The sequence below is a fragment of the Neopelma chrysocephalum genome, unplaced genomic scaffold (assembly GCF_003984885.1).
Source record: "Neopelma chrysocephalum unplaced genomic scaffold, ASM398488v2 Primary Assembly neopelma1_143, whole genome shotgun sequence".
In the NCBI taxonomy this organism is placed as follows: Eukaryota; Metazoa; Chordata; class Aves; order Passeriformes; family Pipridae; genus Neopelma; species Neopelma chrysocephalum.
Window position 1 is genome coordinate 4,166,734 of NW_020897805.1, and position 23,043 is coordinate 4,189,776.

The window sequence follows — 23,043 nt, forward strand, 5'->3', positions numbered from 1 at the left end:
TGCTACAACAGTAGGGAGGTCTCTGAAACAGAACAATCAACAGTCCAAAATATAAAATGAAAAATAAACAATATTAATACACAGTTTCTGATTAAACACATCCTTTGGCACTGCAGCTAGGATGATAACTACTATTCCTTATAAATTAAGTAGAGTGTGGCCACCACAGGTAGAACTATAATAAAGGAAATGGTCAGAGATATAAACTAGATTCCTAATTTAAATAGTTAAAAATTTATCTAAGTTATTTTATGCCTCTAAAAAATGACCCTGGTAGTTAAGTGGCCCATCAGGAGAAAGAAAGCAGGTCTAGCATACAAGATATGAACCAGGGAATACAAATATAAATTGCAGTGAAACCTCACTGAATGTTATTAACACTTCTAAAATCAATACAGCATGAAACTGCTGATGGAAGATACAAGTCCTAAATGTAGCACACTTAATTTCTCTAAGAAAATTCCAGGAAGATTACTCTTTCAGGTTGTGATATTGCCTTATTTCTAAAATGCAAAATGTAAAATGAAAAAGCCTTCTCTAAGCATTTGTATACTTTGCTGCAGAAAGTTTCTGGTCTTCAAGATATTCACATTCCACCAGAAAGTAAACAAACTACCTCCAAGGAAATAAGAATAAAATATGTTTCAAACCATGGGTTGATGTCAAGAAATAAGCCAGGAAGAGAAAAATTCCTCAAATTTTTACAATTTCTCCCCAATCCAGCTATAAGCCCCTTTATTGAACAAGAATTAACTACCACAAATATTACCTCACAAAACTTCATGACATGCACTGGACATAGGGGCCAGGGGAGGTATAGGTTAGACATTAGAAAGAAATTCTTTACAGAGAGAGTGATCAGACATTGGAATGGGATGCCCAGGGAGGTGGTGGAGTCACCGTCCCTGGAGGTATTTAAGAAGAGACTGAATGTGGCACTTAGTGCCATGGTCTAGTTGACAAGGTGGTGTTGGGTCATGGGTTGCACTCAGTGATCTCAGAGGTCTTTTCCAACCTGGTTGATTCTCTGTGATTCTGTGTGATTTCTAGAGATCATGTTTCTGAAGTTCACTTCAGGACAAATGTCCTAGAGTACCTTCAATCTTATGTCCAAAGCCAAGAGCAAATACTTGAAGTGATTGCTGTAATAAAATTATCATTCTATATAATTGGAGTGAATTAAGTGGATTTGAAGCATATGGATTTCTGATCATAGCACTAACATTTAAACAAATAAAGAATAATAAAGATGTAATTCATATAGTTTGTGTTTTATTTAAACACTCAACATTTTATGTGAAGCTATTTACCAAGGCATAATTGTTTCTAGGTATAATTGCTTCTAATGGGAAACTGTTGTTCTAAAAATGCAAAAGTGATTCTAGGAGGAAGAGTAATTGAACATCGTATATTATATTTCATTGTGGGATATAGAAATATGAATAGCTTTAGCTTAAGGGAGTTGGAATTTCTTCATTAACAAAAAATCAGAATAATTTAATTTGAATTTCAGGTACATAACATGTTTAATTTTGCTTTATTAAAAATTTATTTTTTCCCCTCAAAACCCTCTCAATTTTAGAACATTTTTCTGACTCTGATTCATAGCTCAAAAGGATGAAATGAACATTTTTCATAATTGGCTTTGTTAGTTGAAACACATCTGATAACCATTTGCTTTGCACAGAACAGCTAAGAAATGTGGTAAGGGAGGCAGGATGTTTCTAAACCAAGCCTTCTGCAAACAGCCAGGCAGAATTGGAAATCTTGTTTCATGCTTGGTATTAGATAAAACATGATAGATGAATGATGTGAAAAATTTCCCTAAATGCAGTCAACTTCTCCCTGTTAAAAATATTATGCCATTTTTCTTGCAGTCTGAAAAAACATCACTGGAGGGTGCCTCATAAATGAAAGAAAACCAGCACCTCAGTAAAGCAATATGAAGACAGTTCTGTGTATTCAACTGGAGAAAAGCACCAGAGAGGAGAAGAACTCCTGAAAGGCTGCTGAAAGGCAGCGTACCTGAGGCAGTGCAGGATGCACATACTCCAGAGATGGTGCTAAAAATATGAGAGGACAGGAGCACTGCTGTTCTGTTCTATATGCTTTACCTAGCCAAAAAATATCTTAGCTCTTTCAACAAAAACAGAACTTAAGTTCTCTGATTTCACTGTTTTGATGTTTTGACTTTCTTTAAAGATTCATGGTAAACATGCATTGCTTAAGTATTATTTCACTGTAATTTAAACCTAAAAATTGAATATTTCACCATTTTAAGTGTAGGATTTAGCTAAAATGGCAAACTCATGGAGAACATCAAGTAAAAATCTAATTCTTGATGGCATGACATAACAAATATACAAATTACGAGGAGGCACTCAGCTGCAAATATTAATCTTCTTTTTTTTTTTTTAACTCTTACAGACATTCAACAATTCTTCCTTTTAAAAATTATTTTCTCACAATTCTCCTTTGTTCTTTCCAAGCATATAATGATCCTAACAACAAGAATACACACATTTGGTCCTAAACACAATACCATAAAACTCTTTTTCATTCATCCCAAATCTAGTACAGCCAAGTACAATGAGCCTGTGAATACAGTAGGTTGGAATATAGTGCACTGTTGTAATTTGATTTATTATTATGAGGCCATAGAATCTGTAGCTCCATTAAAGAAAAATGACAAGAACATAAATATTATTTTGCTAATGCAAATACTGAAGGAATACAGTAACTTGCTTACATCAAGTATTTGTTAAAGTCTATGTAAATAAGAACTCCTCTAAACCTGAAACTCAGACAAAACTGTAATCCCTGTCTTCTCCCTGAGAATCAGATAATAGGGCAAATTAGGTGAGGCATTTACATGTAAAGAAACAAACTGACATTAAATATATATGTTTAAATTTAAAGATAAAAATACATGATTTACCTTTTTACTTCTTTGGCATCACTTGCAATGAAGAATCCTAAGGTACCTTCTTGAATCTTGACGTGGTTTCCAGGATTGATTAATATACTGCTCAGTGAAAAAAGAACAAAACCAACAAAACCATAAGTTTAAACTACTTTTAACGGAATGTTCTAAATTAACTTTATTTGATTCTGTTATAGGGGACCCACTAGTTAGGAAAGGCTGCAAGGAAATTTTAAGCCATATTCCTTGAAATTTCCAGTCAAATAACAGTTTCACATGCTTTTTACAAAAACTTTAATTTGAGACAATCACATGCCTCTGCCTATAATCACATCATGTAAGCGTTTACATCTGTTTTCTTATGTTTTTGCTTTAAATATAGACTACACAAAAGCCTCTCAGAAACATGAAGTGTGAAGCTGAGCATTGCTGTTTTCTTGCTCTGTCATGCAAAGTGGTGAAAAATTCACAATATGGTGAAAAGGGAAGAACCAGCAACCACCACTCAGTAAAAACACAAAATATCCTTTATGAAGCTAAACCCTTCAATGCAAATTTTTGCCAATTTCTAGTGAAAAAAAAAGTTAATGGGACCCCTATCTGGACATACAATGTTATTCTTTAAAATAATAAATACACACATACACTCAAGGGGAATGGTACAAGACAACCAGTCACGACAGCTGAAAAAACATAAAACGAATAGAAAATTTTTAAAACACTGCTATGCAGCCATGAAACAAAAATAACCCAACCACAATGACAGAATACCCTCAGCTAAATTCAATGAAGGAAATTATAAACTGCTATCAAGAAGTGAGGTACTCCACGTTTCTCTATGAAATATCTTCTTTATTTTTATAATAATTTAACTCTAGATTTTAGGTAAGGCACTTTGCAAAGTAACATGCTAAATATGAATATACATATATAAATAAATGTAAATATATTTTCCAATAAGTTTTATTAATGTTTAATACAACTAAGCTTTTGACTTTCTAAAACTTAATATAGCTTTTCACAAGTTCTCTCTTTTTTGTCTTTTATCAAAGCTTAGCCTTTCTAACTCGAAATGTAGTAATGGCATTGATGTGCAATTTAGAGTAAATAAAGACTACCAGCAAATTAATACCTTGCAGATTTAGCAAAAATTGATTTTAGGGAAGGATATATAAACAAAAATAAAAAAAGCACATTTGTAAGCAGACATACATTACTAAACTTTGAAGGCCCAAAATCTTTCTTGTAGGGAAAATTGGTCTCAGTACATCTCTTATTCACTATGTTATTTATTCTCTATACATTAGGAATAAATTAATATGACAAAAATATATCTGAAAGATTAATAATGAGCACATTGTTTTGTGTAATTCCACAAGCTGCAAGGCCCTATGACAAGAATATGTAGGCCGCAAAATAAAGCACTCATGAGTTCAGAAGTAAAAGGTTGGTCATGCAGTCATAATTCAGCCCCCATTATGTAGACATTATGATACAATTCCTAATTTAATATTCCTTCTCACAATCTGGAACTTCATTCAGAGGTGTTTTACTGCCATTATTTCAGGCATGGCGTCATGTAATTTATCTCTCTTTAAAATCAGCATCATATTTTTCTTACATGTTTTTCTGCAATGTTCATCATTACAGCATGGAAAAGATTCACAAATACATAATTTACTTTACAAGAAGAACGAAGATATAGTATTATCCCATTTTACAAAGGAGAGATTAAGTCACTATATAGCAGTTATTAACTTGGGATGCCTACAGACCATCTTTTTTTAAGTGTTTAGCATTACGTAGCCCCATATACACTTTCTAGGGACTTTTGCTGTAAGTTAGAACACTCCATATTTCCAAAAGCCCAGTCTCTGATGCCCAAAATAAGGAACACCTAATCTGTGAAAGGTTTGGTTTAAATTATTATCTCACTCTCACACAGCTATTCTTTGGCAGAGGCTCAAACAGAAATTAAATCTCAAGGAAAGCATCTACCCAGATATCCTCCCTTTTCCTTCATTCACAATTTCAAGCTTTGTAATAAAAAAGGAGAGGAGAACTACAGAAATTGGAAGATATCACCATGGAAAGAAGGTTCATCTCCACAGACTTTAGTAATATTTGCAAAAAATGAAATGTGATGGTGTAAATAACACGTACATTATGCACGCAGATAAGTGAGATGAAATAAAGTTACACAGCTAAACTAGTATCATCTATCATCAACTAATATCATCTAGTATTTATCATCCAGTGTCAGACCTAGTATTTCTTTTTTTAGTCAATTGGCCTTAATGGTTGCACTTGCAACAAAAACATTTACCTTATCCAGTTTTAAAATGCATTTTCACAGGTTTTATAATGGAATAAAACAGACAAACCCCCCAAACAAACAAAAGAACAAACCAAGAGAAAAACCAAAACACCCTAAAGCCAAACAAGAAAAAAACAAACAATAAACAAACAAAAAAACCCAATCAAACAAAAAACTAAAACAAAAACCAAGGAAATCGCCCGGTAAGTATTTCTTCATATGAAACCAGTCACTCAGGACACAAACAGGTTGGAAAATTTATATTTCCTGCACAAGCTTTTGTCTCGAGCCCACAGAGCACTTACTAGCACTTACAGAGATCCCTGTACCAGCCATGGCTAAGGGAGGTGAGACATATGCTCTGCCAGTACTCACAGATGAAAGCTGAAAATGCCTGTCTTAAACCTGCAAGTCTACGTCAGCCTAAATAAGGCTTCTCAAGAACCAGGAGAGAATCTTTCTGCCACTAAATCTCCAAAGTCTTTCTGCCAAAACTTTGTATCATGTCCATAACTGCATCTGTGCTTCAGTCTCCACGTTTCCCTTTCCCTGTCTGCTCGTCCTTAATCTGCCATTATGCTGAGAATTTAGCTGTTAAACTAAAAAATCTCCTAACCATGCTAATCTCATTTATTTACTACATTGTTTCTTCTAAAACATGTAAAGACTTGTAATATAGTTTGGGTTGGCTATTTTTCTTAGGTACAAATGGGTACTGCTCTGTCAGAAAAATAGCTTTTACCTCATTTGATTCTTTAATCACGTAACTATTACTGCTTTTCAGTGAAAAGAGATGAACATATTTCTTTACATAGACCAGGTTAGTTTTTTTCCTCAATAGAATTCTTGGAGATAAACCATACCAAAGAGTAAAAAATCCTACTCAAAACTCAACAATCCAAACTGCACAAACTGAGGTAACCATCAGATGTATAAATGTTCACTCCTCAAAACAATACTTAAAATTTGACGAAGTAATGAGCAAATGAAGCAGTTCTTTTAAGATGCATGGAATATAATCTTAAATCAGAAGTAACTGGCTTCATTTAGGCTGTAAGGTATTTTGAGCACAATTTTGTATCTCGAGGTTTTCTGAGACACATTAAATCAATTCAGATGGGTCAGTGTATAGACTTTATTTTTGTCAGATCTTATACTTCATTCACATATTCTTATTTTCACAAATACAAATAGCCACAAAATATAGATTTGATCACAGTTAATGCAGCATGACCCCAGCAGCAAAATCTTCCATAGGGAATAAAAATTAATTTGCCCCATAGCTAGCAAAGAGTTACAGCAAAACCTCATAAAGCTTTGGGTTTATATACACACTGATATATAACCAGAGCAAAATCATGAGCAATTTCTACTGAGTCTACATGGATTTATTAAACACACTGCTTATTAAAGCAGGAACTGAATTATTTCTTATGACACTTGTAGTGTCATTAGCTAAAGTTATGCTTTGATAAGCACTCATTCTAATGTGTACAGCAAGGGAAATGTTTTGAATTAAAATAGTAGAATATGGAGAACAAACAGCACAGAGAAAAACAAAACAAGTCTTATTAGTACACCAAGAAGATGCATTTAGCAGTTATTTAGAGATGCATGTATTTGTTTAATATGAAAATATGCATATATATATCCCTGTGGTTGAGAAGCTAAGTACATGGCAAACTAAATTGGACTTTTAAGAGAGAAAGCTTCAGCTAATGTCTCATTTTTATGTATCTCCAAGGATGAAAATTTTTGCAGATACTTGAAGACATAGGAAAAGGGGAAAAAAGGACAGCAACTCATTAGGTTTAATAGCAATATCTATAGCTAATTCATATGCAATCTGTGCCATACATCACAAAAAGTATTATTGAAAATGACACTCTTGACTTTTCCAAATACATGTTTTTATCATAAAATACAATTTAATTTTTTATCTCCTAAATCAGCTCATGAAATCAAGCAAGGAAGGCCAAGTATTTTAAAAGCTTCTGAAATCTTAAATGTTATAATTCTATGAAATTTCTAGTTTAGATTACCTCAGAAAGTAATCAAGTAATAGCAAGCTCAAAAAAAATATTCAGCCATAATTCTTTAAGGATTCCAGTTCCAGAAATACATTCCTCAGGACAAAACTTTTCCTGGTAGGGCTCACATGATTGCTTGCTCCTTCACACATGAACATTTAGAACACATGGCAATTACAGCCATGTAAATTAAATATGATTTAATGTGTTTAATAGGAATTTAATGTCCTTCACCAACATGAACTTATTCCATTACTTGTTGATAATACTACAATTTGGAAGCCACTTGTGGAATAGAATATGCAGTTTGGAAACCTCTGGTTTACACTTATCTGCAAAAGTTAGTTCATTTGCTAAAGAAGATTCGCGTCGTAACTAGATGCAAGATCAGGCATCCAAGAGCAATGAAAATGTCACACATTGAAAATGTGGAAATCATCCTTGAATTAGTTCACAGGATGAATCATAGAATGGTTTATTTTGGAAGGGATCTTTAAAAATCATCTAGTTCCAATCCTCATGCTATGGTCAGGGATATTTTTCAGTAGAACAGATTGCTCAAAGCCCCATCCAACCTGACACTGAACAACTAAAGCTGAGGAAAGAATTAGCAATACTATCTATTCAGCTGAAAATGAGTTCCCGGACTGACAGAAATATAAACAGGTGAAACACAAATGGCAATCAGTGCACATCTGAGATGCAAAATTAAAAAAAAAAAAGGAAAATTCAAATGTGGTCACAAAAATTCTAGATGAATGTTTATGGTTTTATTTACATAGATAGTTCAATGAAAAGTTAAGATAGGACGTGATGACTTTTTCATATGTCAATGGAGAACAGATATCTGTTCATAACTCACTCTGTGTTAATTGTGATCAACATACTTTTTTGGATTATGTCTTTCTGATTTTTTAAGTATATGTGTTCCCTTCAATAAAATACAGATACATGTAAATATTTGTTGATTTGTTCTTTTCTACCTGAAACTACCCCAGAACATGAGCATTGCTCAATACCTTTTCAGTAGGGCATGGATGACTGACAATACCCTGATCTAGCTAGAGAATATATTCGTTTTTAGTGCTCCTTTAAAGCACTATAAGTGAGCTAAGGTTTTGATTACTAATTGAAGATCTTCCATGTTTTCCTGAACATACAGATATTTGATGGAGAACCTGACAGTTGGAGGTTTGAACTGTAGGGCAATTTGTGAACTGGCACTTTGGGGTAGGACTAATTCACTCTATTTATTTTTTACTCATTTTTGATGTTGGGTGATTTTTGTCTCCTGCTCTCAAATATCACACATATTGGACTCAAATTGTGTTTCTTGTGCTGAAATGTGATTAGAAAGTCTGATGGCTGATATCTTTTCATATTATTAGAATATTTAAAATATTACTTCTAATAAATTTTCAGCATACAGTAGAATGAAAAATGCTTCCTGTAGTTCTCTACACCAGAAAAGTCCTTTTAACAATTTTCCTTGTCAGTGCCTCAGTTATATACTATTTCTGTTTGTTCTCACTTTCAAGGTTACATTTAGGCAGCACTAAATGTGAGATTCCTCTCATAGGTCTTAAAATGGAAGATGCATTCAAGAATTGTCTCTCTCTTCCCCTGAATCATGGAATAAGTCTGGATAACTAAAAGGAGATTAGACATTTAGGTGAAAGGAATCCCATTATGAGTGACCAATTGAACAGCTCAGCCCTGCATCAAGGAAACTTCTCTGACTTAGTAACACTGCTTTTTTTGATTAGTTGGTTGGGTTTTGGGCGTTTGTTTGATTTTTTTGTTTGTTTTCAGCTTTATGGCTACTCATCCTCCTTTTCTAAAGAAAAAATAATATTAATTGTTGAATTAAATGAAACACAAACAGCAAAATTTTGACTAAACAAATGACAAAAGCTGTAACAACTGTTTTAAACCTTGTGGTAGATGTACTGTACCATTCCCCGTGCAACTCAAACAGTAGCAAAATCATCAGGAAGATACAATATTGTTTAAGTACTATGCCTACATTATCTAAAGCAAGACTATATGGTATTACTGACTATAGCTACCACACTTTTAAACAAAACCAGCTATTATTCTTTGTTTCATGCTATGCCCAGATAAAAAGCACCGCTATTAGCATAGCGGCATTTTAAAATGCACCATGTCATTCATCCAACTATAGAATTAGTTGGAGATAATATTTTTTGTTTCAGGGTATGTTTTGGAGTGTGAGAGTAGGTGCACAAATCCCACAGTGGGAGTTGTGCGCATACCAGCTTCACACTGATTGCAACTCATTAGTATTGCTTCCTTCTTCTGGGCTCTGTCATTGACATTAACTCAGATCCATATTGCTCTACAGCAAAATCCAGTAAGACACTAAAAAGAATACAAGGCAAAAGACACAGTGCACATTACATGCTACAGTGTATTAAAGCTTAATTACTACAAGCATATAATAGGTTGCTCCCAGGAGTTAAATTCTTTACAATAGCACCTAAGTCATGGTTTACAGGATGTGCATGAGGTATTTTACTGGGGCATAGTCCAAACTAGTTTAACAGTGATGGTGAATTCAATACACTTGGAAACAATTAAGTTATTCCTTCTGATTCTAGAAGTGATTGATTATCAGTACAATGAAGCATAACAGAATACTTTATTCTGGGAGCAAGCAAATTCACTTGGTACAACACTTCCCCATATTGCTCATCATGCCAGCTTTAACATGCCTTCACCACAAGATAATATATACTTAAAAGCAAGAAGCAAAGTAGAGGTGCAACAGCTGCAGATCCTTGAAGATGCTAAGTGTTGCAGTAACTTCTCTGCATTTGGATCATATCAATGCCAAACTGACAGGAAGCCACCTCTCTTATCACACATCTACTCAGAAACCATAGGAGAATAAGACTAAAACTGAAATACATATAACACAACATATGCAACAGAACAGACATAGACAGTAAAGTTTAGAGAGAATGATGAAGAAGGAAACTGAAGTGTCTGGACAATGAGAACAGGTCTCCAAAGACCACCACTGACAGACAGAATGCTATTAGCAATTACGAAATAAAGCTGTGAGAGGGAAGAGAGATGAGGAGAGACAAGGAAGAGCATGCCCTATTTACTTCATCCAAACCAGTAGCAGTATGATAGAATGTAGACTAGAGAGGGGCTCAGAGCATGGTATACCAAAAGAAAATGCAAAACATGCCATCTCAAAAAAAAACCAAAACAAAACAACCCAAAGCTGAGAAACAAAATACATTCAGTAACATCTTCGTAAATGAGTTCAATTAATGTCATTAAAATGAATGTGACATATAATACAAACTATCCATGGCAATTTCACTGGAACAGTACAACAGCTTTAATGAGTACTGTATTATGAATAACTGGACTCGAAACAGGACCAGCAATGCAAAGAATCAGTTATTTGGTTGTTATTAATGGAAGATGAGACTGCAAGAGAACACGAACCACTGTATTGTAAGACATGTTTTGAAGGAAGACTCTGGGGAAAGAAGGACATCAATGAAGGTGTGAATATGAAGACAATATGGCAGCACAAGGGCTGGTAAAGACGAAATATACATCGTCACAGTACAGTACAAATGAAAAAAGAGGACAGGAGATGTTAACAGTAAAGTCTGCTTTTCAAATGCAACATTCTGATACACCAATGACTCTTCAAAAGGGGGAAAAAAAGCCTAAAAAACTTATACTGTTTAATTTTATACTTCCTGCAAAGAAGTTAGTGCGTGAGTCACAAGAAACAATGGAGAGACAAAATGCTATTCTCTCTCCTCTTTGAGACTGGGGGCTCATATATAATTATACACACAGATATATATATACACACACACATAGACAGATGAATATATGTATGTATATATGTGTGTGCATATACAGAGAAAGATAGACAAAGATGTTATCTTCCTGTGTTCTTGGCAAGGAATTAGTCCTGAAGTTAGAAGGAGTGAAGGTAGGATTGAGGTTGGAAGGAAAGGTAACGAAGAGGGCATACCGCTTTCGGCTTCTGCAAACGACAAGAAAAAAATTGCAAATCAAACACTTTGATAAGAAATCAACTGACACCAAAGCAAAAGCAAAAAAACCCTTTATTTAAAAGTCTTCAAGGCTTAAAGGTTTTTCTGCTGAGAATGAGAACAAATATATGGATAGACAAGAGAAAATTTTACAAGAGGAGTATAAATGGGTTGCAGGAGGGAAGAATCCATGTTAGGCTTTCCTTCTTGCTTACTCATGTGGAAAAAAATACAGGGGAAAAAGTAAGGCAGAAATGTCTCTAAGGACATTTCTCTAAGATAAGGAGTTTGAATGTCTGCATTTTGAACTGTTATTTTTTGCTATACATTCAACTTAGGGACATTTTCAGGTTCATGCTCTCCATGTTCCCTTTGCATTTTTCTATAAAATAACCAAAACCTAAATGAATTAAGAAAGACAAATTTTAAGCTAAAATATTTGGCTTTTATCAGGGTCACAAAAATTATTTAAGTGTTTCCTCTTCTTAATAATGCATTATAACATTCCCAGATACTAATTAGAGATGAAGGAATGGCTAAGTCATATTGTGACCTGGAACTACTAAAGTGCAGACCTTAGTAACTTGTCAGAAACCCTCTAAATTGAGTTTTGTAAACTCAGGCTTCTTTGATACCTGAGGAGTAGGTTAAACATCATTAAATATATAAAAGGAAAGGTAAAAAAAAAATCTAATCATTTTATTAATTTAATTAATCATTTTATTAATCTTTAAGATATGTTGATGAGGAAGAGTTGCCTAAAAAGACTGTAGATACTTTACCAATTATATGACAACTGATTTGCATTTATCATATCTATGACTATATTACCTATATTTAGGCTTGAATATCTGCTTTTAAGCAACCCTGTAAAATCATAAATTGTTTATAAATAACTACCTAATCTTAACAAAACATGCTATCAAGGTGTGCTTACTGTTTTGTGTAGCTTTATTAGTAACCAGGAAAACAAGAAGAAAAAGCCCATCTGCAAGCAGAAAGCTCAGCTACTGCTAACTTGTACAGCAATATTAGCTTGGATAGAGTTCTGATTATTTATTATTTCTATTGATCTCAATTTCCCTATGGTGGAGTTAACAGAATTTGACTGTAAACCAGAAAGCTTTAGAAAACTAACATTTAAGTGACTGCCTGGGAAAAAAAAGTGCTCAGGTAAATTAGTATTTATATCATTCTACATGTAATAAATATATTAACAAAGTCAAATAGAAGTCTGCATTGAATGGGATGGGACTATTTATCCTTCACACTGAGTTGAAAATTTACAAAGAGTATTAAGAAATTTAGAATGACCTCCCATTACGACTTCTGAATCCACTTTACACTGCTTTAGCTCTGAGTGCAAAGTGATGATGGCAGATGAAACTAATCTTAAAAGGAATCTCTCTGTGTTAAGTAAAAAAACAGATACATAATTTACTGCTATAGATATTTTATTTTGGCTAATAACAAAAACTGAACTGTTGGGAGGAAGAGCTTCTCATCCTTTAAGCACAAAGAATGCTTTAAAAATTTCCTCTGCTCCTGAAAATACTATTCCTAGACCTGTCTCCATTATGGCAGGAAATATTACCTCTTAATAAAAGGGTGCCACCTAGGTGACATTCTAAACGTTTAGTTATATTTAACATTGTTCCTCTGAATTGTAAACTATATAAAAAAACCTCTCAGTAGTTTTACTAAATATGGATGCAAATTACAGTCATAAAATCAGCACATATCTACTGTTGGTCACTCTCATAAAGACTGAAAGTTTAAAAGGATACCCATAATCAGTTCCCATTTCATCTTTATGAAGAACTTTAGATATGAGCAGAATAAAATATTTTCAATGCCAACATCAACAAATATAATTGGAAAATGACAAATATATCTTGTTCAAAAAGAGCTTGCACTTCTAAACCATGTTATTCTAACTTTTTATCTTAATTCCCCATCTTTTCATTTAGTAAGAGTGCAAGGAAATACAAGTATACCTAGGAAGTGAGAAACTTAAGTTTTGTTCCATTTCCTTTCTGGTTAGACTAAAAGGCTCTAGATCAGAAAACCACATATATGTAGTTAACATATTTGGGTTGAAGAGCACAGGAGCAAGTAGAACAGTAAAGATACGCTGCAGGTAGCTCTGTGATTCACCAAACAGTGACTATATAATTATCACTGGTTAATAAAATCAGCAGATATTACTGTGGATCAGAGTTATAAGAAAATGTGAATATCTATCTTATATGTCCTCTTTTTGTTACATACATATTCACAAAATTAAGCTGTTAATATCCCTCTGTTACTGTTTCCTGCAATTTTAGGCTCTTTTTTTCCTACTAAATTAATTAATTGCAAACTGTTACCTGTGTGGCTTTAAGTAAGAAGGAATATATGTTTGTATCACATTGTGTTACTTTTTGTGGGATCCTCTGCATCACCTTGTGATTAAGAACTCAATCCAACTCCCACTGAAGTTAGTGCAAAGAATGATATAGAAGCCAAGAACTATCTGTTATTACTGAAAGAGACTGTAATATTAGCACTTATGTAAGTAAATGACAACTGAAGCAATGACAACCTAAATTTGGGCAATAATTCTTAGGAGAAAAAACAGAAACAATTTTTTTTTAAATACTGCATAAACAAAATCTGATAAAAAGTTCCATTGCTATTACTATTAATTTTTCCTTTTTCTAGAGACAAAAGAAGAGATCATTTGCTTTACATTAGCTAATGTAGAATGAGATCATTCAATGGAAAAGTATTTTTAAGAGTCCATAGGAGCTGAAAACATTTTAAAAAATATCTTTAAAAGAAAAAAGGATTTCTTAATTAGCATAGTGTGAACAAAAAAGCATAGTCTGAACAAAAATAATATCCAATAGCACATACACCACTTCACATTTCACTTTATAACATAGGAAAGAATCGAGCAAAATCAACTATCAGGTATGGAAATACTCTTTTAAACAGTTGTAACATTGCATTTTCCATGCCCAACATAGGTTTTAAACATATTTTTAATAAAGGAAAATTATGACATTTAGGAATAAACATTAAAATAAACTTGCAAAACCTCAGAAATTGTGGCATGAGTTCAAATGACAGAATCGGCTCTCCTGTGAGGAGAAAAAATTGCACTCAAAAGCGTCTTTTGGCCACTAAAAAGTAAATAAAGGCCAATAATAAGATGAACTAATACGTATCATTCCAGGTTTACTGCAGCAGCACAGAATATAACTTCTGAAAGAAGAAAATCAAATTCATCCAGAGTCAGTATTGTAATATTTTTATTAAATGTTCCTGTACATGTTGCAGACAACATTTATAACATTTTTTTTATGCAAAAATGAGTATTGTTTACAGCACTGACAGACTAGTTGATGGAAGTTTGATTCCAATGTCAATCAGATTTTTATGAATTTTTGTACGAAAAAAAAGCAAGAAATGCTGTACTAATAACAATGAATTTTTCTCTTTCTGGTTGAGGAAAGCAGCCAGCCAGTTGGTAATTTCAAGGCTAAATTTGTATTTTGAGAATACACGTAACCATAATGAATTGTGATATGACATCTGTTTTCCACTTTTCCATTTTCAGTAAGTTGGACCTCTGGTTAGAAGTGATACATTATGAACAAAAAATTGTTAGCTTTTCCCTAAGTAAAAATTACCTGCGCTTCTGGAGATGGGACATATATATTACTGTCTCTTCACCTTCTACTAAATGTTCTGACTTGGATTTATTTTAGGGAGGAATAAGGCAGAAATAAGCGCCTTTCAGTGCTATGTGAAATGCTGTAATGTGATGGCATGCTAATTATATTCTGAAAAGTTTCAAAGAGTAACTATGCTCATTCTGGAAAAAAAAAAAAGGCAGGCAAAATTCTTGGCAGTGCATTCCAGAACTTCCAAAGTTGGAGGTATTGGACATACCTGCTTTCGCGTTTTTCCGACTTGTATTCTATGGCTATCATTAAGAGCTTTAGTTTCGCAAACACCAGTCTGCAGGAGAAGAAGAGGCCAAGAGTCAGTCTTTTTTCACAACCAGCATCACATATGTAGAGAAGGCTGTGGGGAATGTATTTTCTTTGAGAACTTACACTAAGATCTTTCCCCATTTTTTCCATTAGGGATACCCAGAATATATGTTAAGATCTTTCTATTTTGAAGATAATTAACACATATGATCCTAAAAATATAAACTGAGAAGTTGATAACAATAGCATAAGCACCAACACATTGTGATACGAAGTCTACTTAAGCAATAATAACAAAGGTTATGATACACAACACAAAATTGCATCTGGCTATAGTTGTGGATGTTTTGAGGTAATTTTTCAAATATTTGTTGATTGTAGTGTGCATTCCGTAGAAAAACATGTATATACTGAAATAAAGTGAGAGCACACTATTAGTAAGTCACTATTTTCCAAATACTGTCCTTGGGGAACAGCATGACTGGAAGCAATTTGTGATCAATATATGGGAATTACATTCTGATACTGTAATGCACATTTTTTTCAGTCATAAAAGTCTACTGAAGTGGCTATTTATTAAAACAACCTAAGGGTGATATTCACAGACTTGCAGAATTGTAAGTTAGCATACCACCATTAGCTTCAAGCTAAGGGACTCTGTGAAAATAAAGAAACTGAGTTTTTGGGTTTTTTAATAACTAGAAACCATTTTTCAATTCTGCCATTGGAATGTATGGAAAGTCAAAGCTACTTGCTTCCTGTTGTACAGATTTGTCACAAATGATTCTTGGGCTGATCTTTCAATTAGATGGCTGCCATTTTCTTGATCATACACTAACTTCTCCAGTGCTCCGTGCTTTTCTACCAACTTCCTTACTTCAGTGTTCTTAATATTTTTGCATATATGTCAATAACATTTATCTTCTTTATGCAAATTAAGCAATATTATTCATATTTTGCATCAATCACATACTTATCTGAAAACAAGGAATTGGCTACTGAACCGATAATATTCAATTTCTTCAATAACAAACAGGAAATATGTCTAATTTAATATATATTAAGAAGAGTGCACACATTTCATATGCTGTTTCCACTGCTAGGTCAAGTGTCAATCCACAGATGGCTAGTCCCATTAGGAAAATTTTTGGGTAGAAAATAGTGAGCCTAGAAGCTGGGTAGGGGGAGACAATTTGGTTAGTTTATCTTCAGTCAGCATCATCCACACCTGGACCAGCAATATCCAAGGGCACAGAATGTTAGGAATTACATTCACATACTGAAAATATATTGGTTGGAATATAGTCATACAGTACACACACATATAGTTAAAAATAGAACTTGCAGACTGATACTAACTTCTATTGCCATCTAATTCTTCACCCAAGCGTTGACACCAAAAGCTTGAAATTCTTCAACAATATTGAGTGCCCCATCCCCACTGTCTCTGCACTCTCTTTATGTTTCTTATCCAAACTGTATGGCAGCCTATTTACCAAAGAATCACATTTCTAGACTGGCAATTAAGACCCATAACCTAAGAAAGCAGAACATCTCGTTTAGTTTCAGACTTTTAAAATGTCACTGACTGCAAGAATTTTAAAAGCTGCACTACAAAAACTGTTCTCAAAGTCTGTATATTTCATGGGTGGCTGAACACACTAAGCCTATCCAATGATTTAATTTCCCCTTCACAGATCAATGCAAAGGACTTTTCCTGTTCTTCGGTTCTTTTGGAAATTGAATAGTCAATTCTTACAGTAATGAAAATACCTAAACTCATTAATAAGCACCAAACTCATTAATAAGCAATACTAATTTTTCATTTTTAATGTGCTTTAATTAACCTGAAATTAATAGTTATAAAGTGGTGAAAAATTTGAGAGAAATCTTTTTGTTTCATTTAAACTAGTAAACACAGTTTGCTGTTTCAGATAACCAAATGCCTGAGACCTCCAAAATTTAGATGTGTTTCCAAATCTCAATAAACACCCTTTATTGATTATTTTATCTCCATTCTTCCAGCACAGTTAAATGAACGACAGCTTTATATCAAATACAGTCTCAGTCACATGTTCCTACAAACTCATATAGAAACTCAACATGTTTGAAAATGGTTTGCAGTGGAGACTGTAGGTAGTGTAAACAGCACAAATTACCATTCATTCTGAATATAATACACATTTCTGTAATATGTTATGAGGTTTTCTATTTCAACATATGCAGGCAGACTTTTGTAGTCTAGAAATATACTTTTCCCCTCAGTAACCTAGTGACAGTTTGGCTAACACAGTGGAAGGATGGATTGTAAGCCCCTAATTTTAGTAGCAAATTGAAGACTGGGCTCTGTCAGAGCTACATCTCAGACAAAGACAGATCTTTAAATGGATATTTGTCTAACAGTTGTTTCTCCCTCATTTTTATGCCATAACCTATGTTTATGCTCCTGTAAAAATTGGAAATGGAGGGAGCAGTTAGAGAAGTAGAAGTAAAATCATCCTCCTTTACATAAGAGATGATATTTTACTACTTCTTCTACTTCCTTCTCTAAGAATGGAGTTTTCAGAACTTTTTCTATGTTAACTAGTTCAACATCAAACTCTTCAGAGTAGGGTCTGTTTCTTATTAAACATTTGAACAGTCCTAGCAAAAGCTGTCCACAGTGGTGGACCTTTTGGCATGGTTGGAGTGAAGGGCAATGCCAACTGAAGAGGAAATACGAGTGTGCTAAAGCGATCTGATTATGTGGCCACAGAATTTGTCATAGAAACCTTTTGCATACAAATCTCTCATTCATAGACCCATTCTAGGACAAACATAAGCATTCTCAGTCTCTAGAAATAAAGCTGTAGAATGGCTTATGCTATGGTTATGTACTATGTGCTTCAAATACTCCTTTCTCATAACAGAACAGACGTATCTTTTCTGACATATTACAAGTGGTTTGCAACCAGTTCCACAGAGCTCTGGGTGTCACACTGGTTATATGACTTAATGACATCTGTTTAAATTAATGAATAGTTTCCTCGGAATGGTACATTAGCCAAGATGGTGATGCTGACAACCACTATTCAAAGAATGGGAATCATTAGAAGAAACAATAGAACAGCACTTGTGAGTAAATAACTCAATTTAAATGGATTGCTGATGAATTTGTTCAACACCGAAAACATTCATGCTTTCATTTACAATCATTTAATTCCAAATCTATTCTGAAAACAGGCATTACAATGTTTCAGATACTTCCATGCATTGATTGCTTTAGTGTTTATTAGATACCATATGAAGTAGCAATATTAGGACTTCAGCAGAGTGAAAAGGTCTCCTGCAAAATACAGACTTCTCTTGAGAGAAGGCAAATCCTTCTGTATATTAATATGTATTTCTACTTACTCACAAACTGCAGGGAAGGACAAACCCACAAAGGCACTAGACAGATATTCTGTATACATTTCATTTGCAACTCCTTCCAGGTAGTATTTCTGCCACGTATCCTCCTCAATCTAAAAGAAACAAGATGCAGAGTTCTGAGTAAAAATCACAGCTTTCTTTAAAATTCACAAACAACTGCTTAGACATGAATAAGATTATAACAAATAAATCAGTAGACTCTCATGACAATTAACATTACTTATTCTTACAGAATTTCCTGAAATGCTGAAAAAAACTAAAACAGAGTCCCTGTAGTCAGAAAATTAGGTGTCCTATGTAAAAATAATACACTTAATTCTTGTCAAGCACATTTAGCAAGGGGTTAAATAAGGTTGTAGAGAGCTTAAGGAAAAAAGTTTTTCAATTTTCTCTTTTTGAAAATCATAGAATCATAGAATGTCAAGGGTTGGAAGTGGCCTTAAAGACTATCTGGTCCTGACCTCCCTGCCATGGGCAGGGATGCCTCCCACTAGACCAGGTTGCTCAAGGCCTTGTCTAATCTGGCCTTGAACTCTGCCAAGACTGGGACATCCACAACCTCCCTGGGCAACCTGTTCCAGTATCTCACCACTCTCACAGTAAAGAATTTCTTCCTAACATCCCTAAATTTCCCCTCTTTCAGTTTTTACCCATTACTCCTTGTCCTCTCTCTCACTACAGCTCCTGTCGAAGAGTCCCTCTCCAGCTTCCCTGTAGGTCCCCTTCAGATACTGGAAGGTTGCTATGAGGTCTCCACACAACCTTCTCTTATCCAAGCTGAACACCTCCAACTTTCTCAGTCTGCCTTTGTAGGGGAGGTGCTACAGTCTTTTTATTAACTTTGTGGCCCTCCTCTGGACTTGCTGCAGAGGTTGCATTATATTGTTATTTGGGTCTCTAACAATGTCTCAATTATTTTCACCTTATTTAGAACTTATCAGCAGTCAAACCTGTTTGTTTAATTTTTTTTTCTTCTCTGCACCTATAACTAAAAAGGAAGTATGAGAAACATACATTGAAACAATTTTTTCAGTGTTCATCAGTGCTTTAGGACAGCTACTGAAAACAACCTCTACTGCTAAATTCAGAGGTCTTTTACTGCCAAAGGTACAAAGGAAAACAAGTTGGAGGTGCTACAGGACTACCATAAAAACTCTCTATATTTGCCTAAGCAGAAGTTTCTAGTGATATTTGAGACACACATGCGGTCCCACATAGCTCCCAGCTGCTGCCCTGGGGTCCATGGATGCCATGTCATATCTATAAAGCTTAGGTCTCAGACACTCTATAAGGTCTTTCAATTAGCATCAGACACCTATACTAAGGTAACTGGTACAAGCCACTGAGCATCCATCATTGGCAATAGCACTATAACTCCAAAGAGCAAGTACAAAGTCAGCTGATATGACTGGATATATGTCGTATGCTGAAGTTGTTCACTGTTGAAATCCCAGTTCTCTATGCTATAATTGGTGCCCTCATAAAAAGTTTGTTTGAGGTTTGACTGTCATTTACAAAGAGACTTTCCTTGAAAAACTATGGAAACCATCACAAACACAGAGCCTGAAATACTTAAGGAGTCCTAAGAGTCACTTCCCTACATATTACATCACATTAAAATAGAGCAAAAATCTCAACCACAATGGGACATTCCTGTGTGTAATTATCTCTTTGGCTTTATTCACTAATTGTGCCACATAAACTGCTAAAAGAGAAATTCATATTTGCAAGAATTATACACAGCAGCAAAAAAATATTTATGACAATACAGTACAGATAAAATTAGAGAGAAATGTGTCAATTACATCAGAGTAGCAAAATAATGTAATATATTCCTTTTGTTACATTTTACATTACCACATTTTCATTACCCAGAGTCTACCTGACTATATAGTAAACAGGAAAGAAGTACAAAGAGAGACTGAGATCAAAGATTTTAATTTTCTCAAATAAGGCAAAATATTGTGTGCAGTTTTGGTCACCAGAATATAGGAAAGATATAAAGATATTAAAGAGCATCCATAAAAGGTCTACAAAGACAGTGAAGGGTCTGGAGGGGAAGCCATAAGAGGAGTGGCTGAGGTCACTTGGTCTGTTCAGCCTGGAGAAGAGGAGACTAAGGAGCGATGTCATCATAGTCTACAGCCTTCCTACAGGCTGAGTACTAATTTGGGATTCACCAATTTTTTCCCCATGTTAAACTAGTCAAATGGCACTCTTTCAAAAAAAAGTTCTAAAGAACAGAAGAATTCGAAACTTTTTAAGAAACTGGTGAAACTTTTTAAGAAACTGGTGAAATATAAGATACAATGATTTTTTTCCTTTTTTTTTGGTTTTTTTTTTTTTTTTTTAGTTCTCTTCTGCTGATAGGCTGCCAAGTAACCAGTTACTTTAGTTCTGGAGATGTAAACAACTGCAAGAAAAACTTGAAACATGAAGACATTCCAAATCATATACTCCCTGACAAGTGGGCTGCAAACAACCAGGAAAAATTTCTTCCATAGACCTTGTGTCACCGTTCAGAGACCATATGGGATGGTAAAAGGGATTTGAATTGTGTTTTTCTCCACCATACACAGAGAAGTCATATCACATTTTTTATAACTCTTTTATTTATGGGAAACTTGCAAATGTTGCTGATCAGCAACTCTATATACAGAAAACAGATAAAGTGCAGGCTTGGTAAAAAAATAAGAGTAATGATAGCAAGGGCATGTTTGTAACTTATGGTCTATTTTGTGGCTTTTTCTTACATTGACACCACCTGGGGTTGAAAAAAAACCCAAATACATTATGTGTTTCCCTTTCTACTTTCTTCTCTTGCTTTCTTTTCTTCAGGCAGATGGTTTTGATTTGGAGGAAGGATCAGACCTATAGTCAAATATTCACCCTCTGTCAAGGACCAAAAAAGGACTGGAAAAAACCAAACTCATTTACAAATCAGTGATCAAGCTTCATAGATACCAGTTAATGTTAATTTAACCTTCATGAAGTGATTAGAGTGTTTAAGATATGTTCTATCAGGATACTATGAATCGTTGATTAATGAATTTAAAGAATAGATGATATTTGGGACACTATAAAATGTTATTATAAGATCATTCTAACACTGGACTAAAGATGATAATTCTATTTTATCTCCATCTGAACCATTATGTTTTCCCTGGGATTTCAAAAAGACAGATAGATACCTGCCTGGTATCTTTTGAAAGGCAGTACCTGCTGGTCTGCCAGAACTGAAATTACTATTAAGAATCATCAATATTCAGTATTCTTTTTTATTTCCTTGAGTCCTGCAGCTAACATAAGTAACTTAATAGAGTAGGGTCCCACAGATAAACATAATCAGTTTCTCCCATAATCCATGTCAATTAGATACTAATTTCAAAATCCTTAAAATGAGGAAAAATATTTTGGGACTCATTATGATCTTGACTAATTTAAGCCTTTGTGATGTTATTTTTAAGTCTATTGCTTCAGTTAATCTCAAGAACTGAATTCCAAAATAAATCTGATTCTTTATAATGTGTGTTTATTTTTCATTAAAATACTTAACCATAATTTAAATTACTGTTGTCCAGTTCATCTCTGGGCCTACTGATACTTATCTACTACTTGTCCATACTTATCTCTACATTAAGAGTAAGTTGCACAAACTTAACTGTTAATGTACAGATGAAATAATCTGTCTCATATGCACTTGCAAAATGGATGTTTCACATGTCAGTTGCCTGACAACAAAGGGGAATAGTTAAATTTTATGTAAAATTTATAGAAACAAAAAAGAGCTGAATTTGAGGTGAGTTCGGTTCAAGATGCTACTAATTAATGTTACCCCAAATGTAAAAATGTAAAACTATGAATGGTATTTATCTAGTTAGTGAAAGACATTTTTTACTTTAGAAACCTTATAAACCCTAGAGGAAATTTTAACAAATACTAACAAATATTTAAGTTACTCCAATCATAACTTGGAAAAAAGGTAAAGAGAGTTTATGTTGCCGTTGGACCTGATACAGAATGTGCCAGACCACCACAACGACTTGTCACTATATCTTCCAAATTCCTCTCTAGTAAGGTAAGTACATAATTATCTTTCTCTGACTACATTACACTGCAATTCTGTCTCCTGGATAGTCATAAAACAAATGACCCACTGATTCAATAGCCTATATGAAGAATAGCTGGAAAATTACACAGTGCATCCCAAGAGAAGAAATGTAATTTTCATCTGTATCTTTTTTTAAGTTACAATACTCCTCTCCTCTGGCTGTACATAGATACAATACTGTTATCAGCAAATATATTTACATAATGTAATCAA

General features: G+C 34.1%; 1 protein-coding gene across 40 annotated transcripts in view; it reads right to left on the reverse strand.

The window, feature by feature from the left end:
- KCNMA1 (potassium calcium-activated channel subfamily M alpha 1) overlaps window positions 1-23,043 on the reverse strand; it is a 468,160-nt gene that overhangs the window by 111,932 nt on the left and 333,185 nt on the right. For 20 of the 40 annotated variants that reach the window (XM_027700114.1, XM_027700112.1, XM_027700101.1 and 17 more), the window contains exons 15-18: window positions 18,702-18,811; window positions 15,265-15,333; window positions 11,304-11,315; window positions 2,939-3,025 (exon numbers count right to left, since the gene is read on the reverse strand). In XM_027700114.1, coding sequence (XP_027555915.1) covers window positions 2,939-3,025; window positions 11,304-11,315; window positions 15,265-15,333; window positions 18,702-18,811 — 278 coding nt within the window. The remainder of the gene's footprint in view (window positions 1-2,938; window positions 3,026-11,303; window positions 11,316-15,264; window positions 15,334-18,701; window positions 18,812-23,043) is intronic. The other 20 variants (XM_027700116.1, XM_027700105.1, XM_027700104.1 and 17 more) reach the window with 1 other exon arrangement.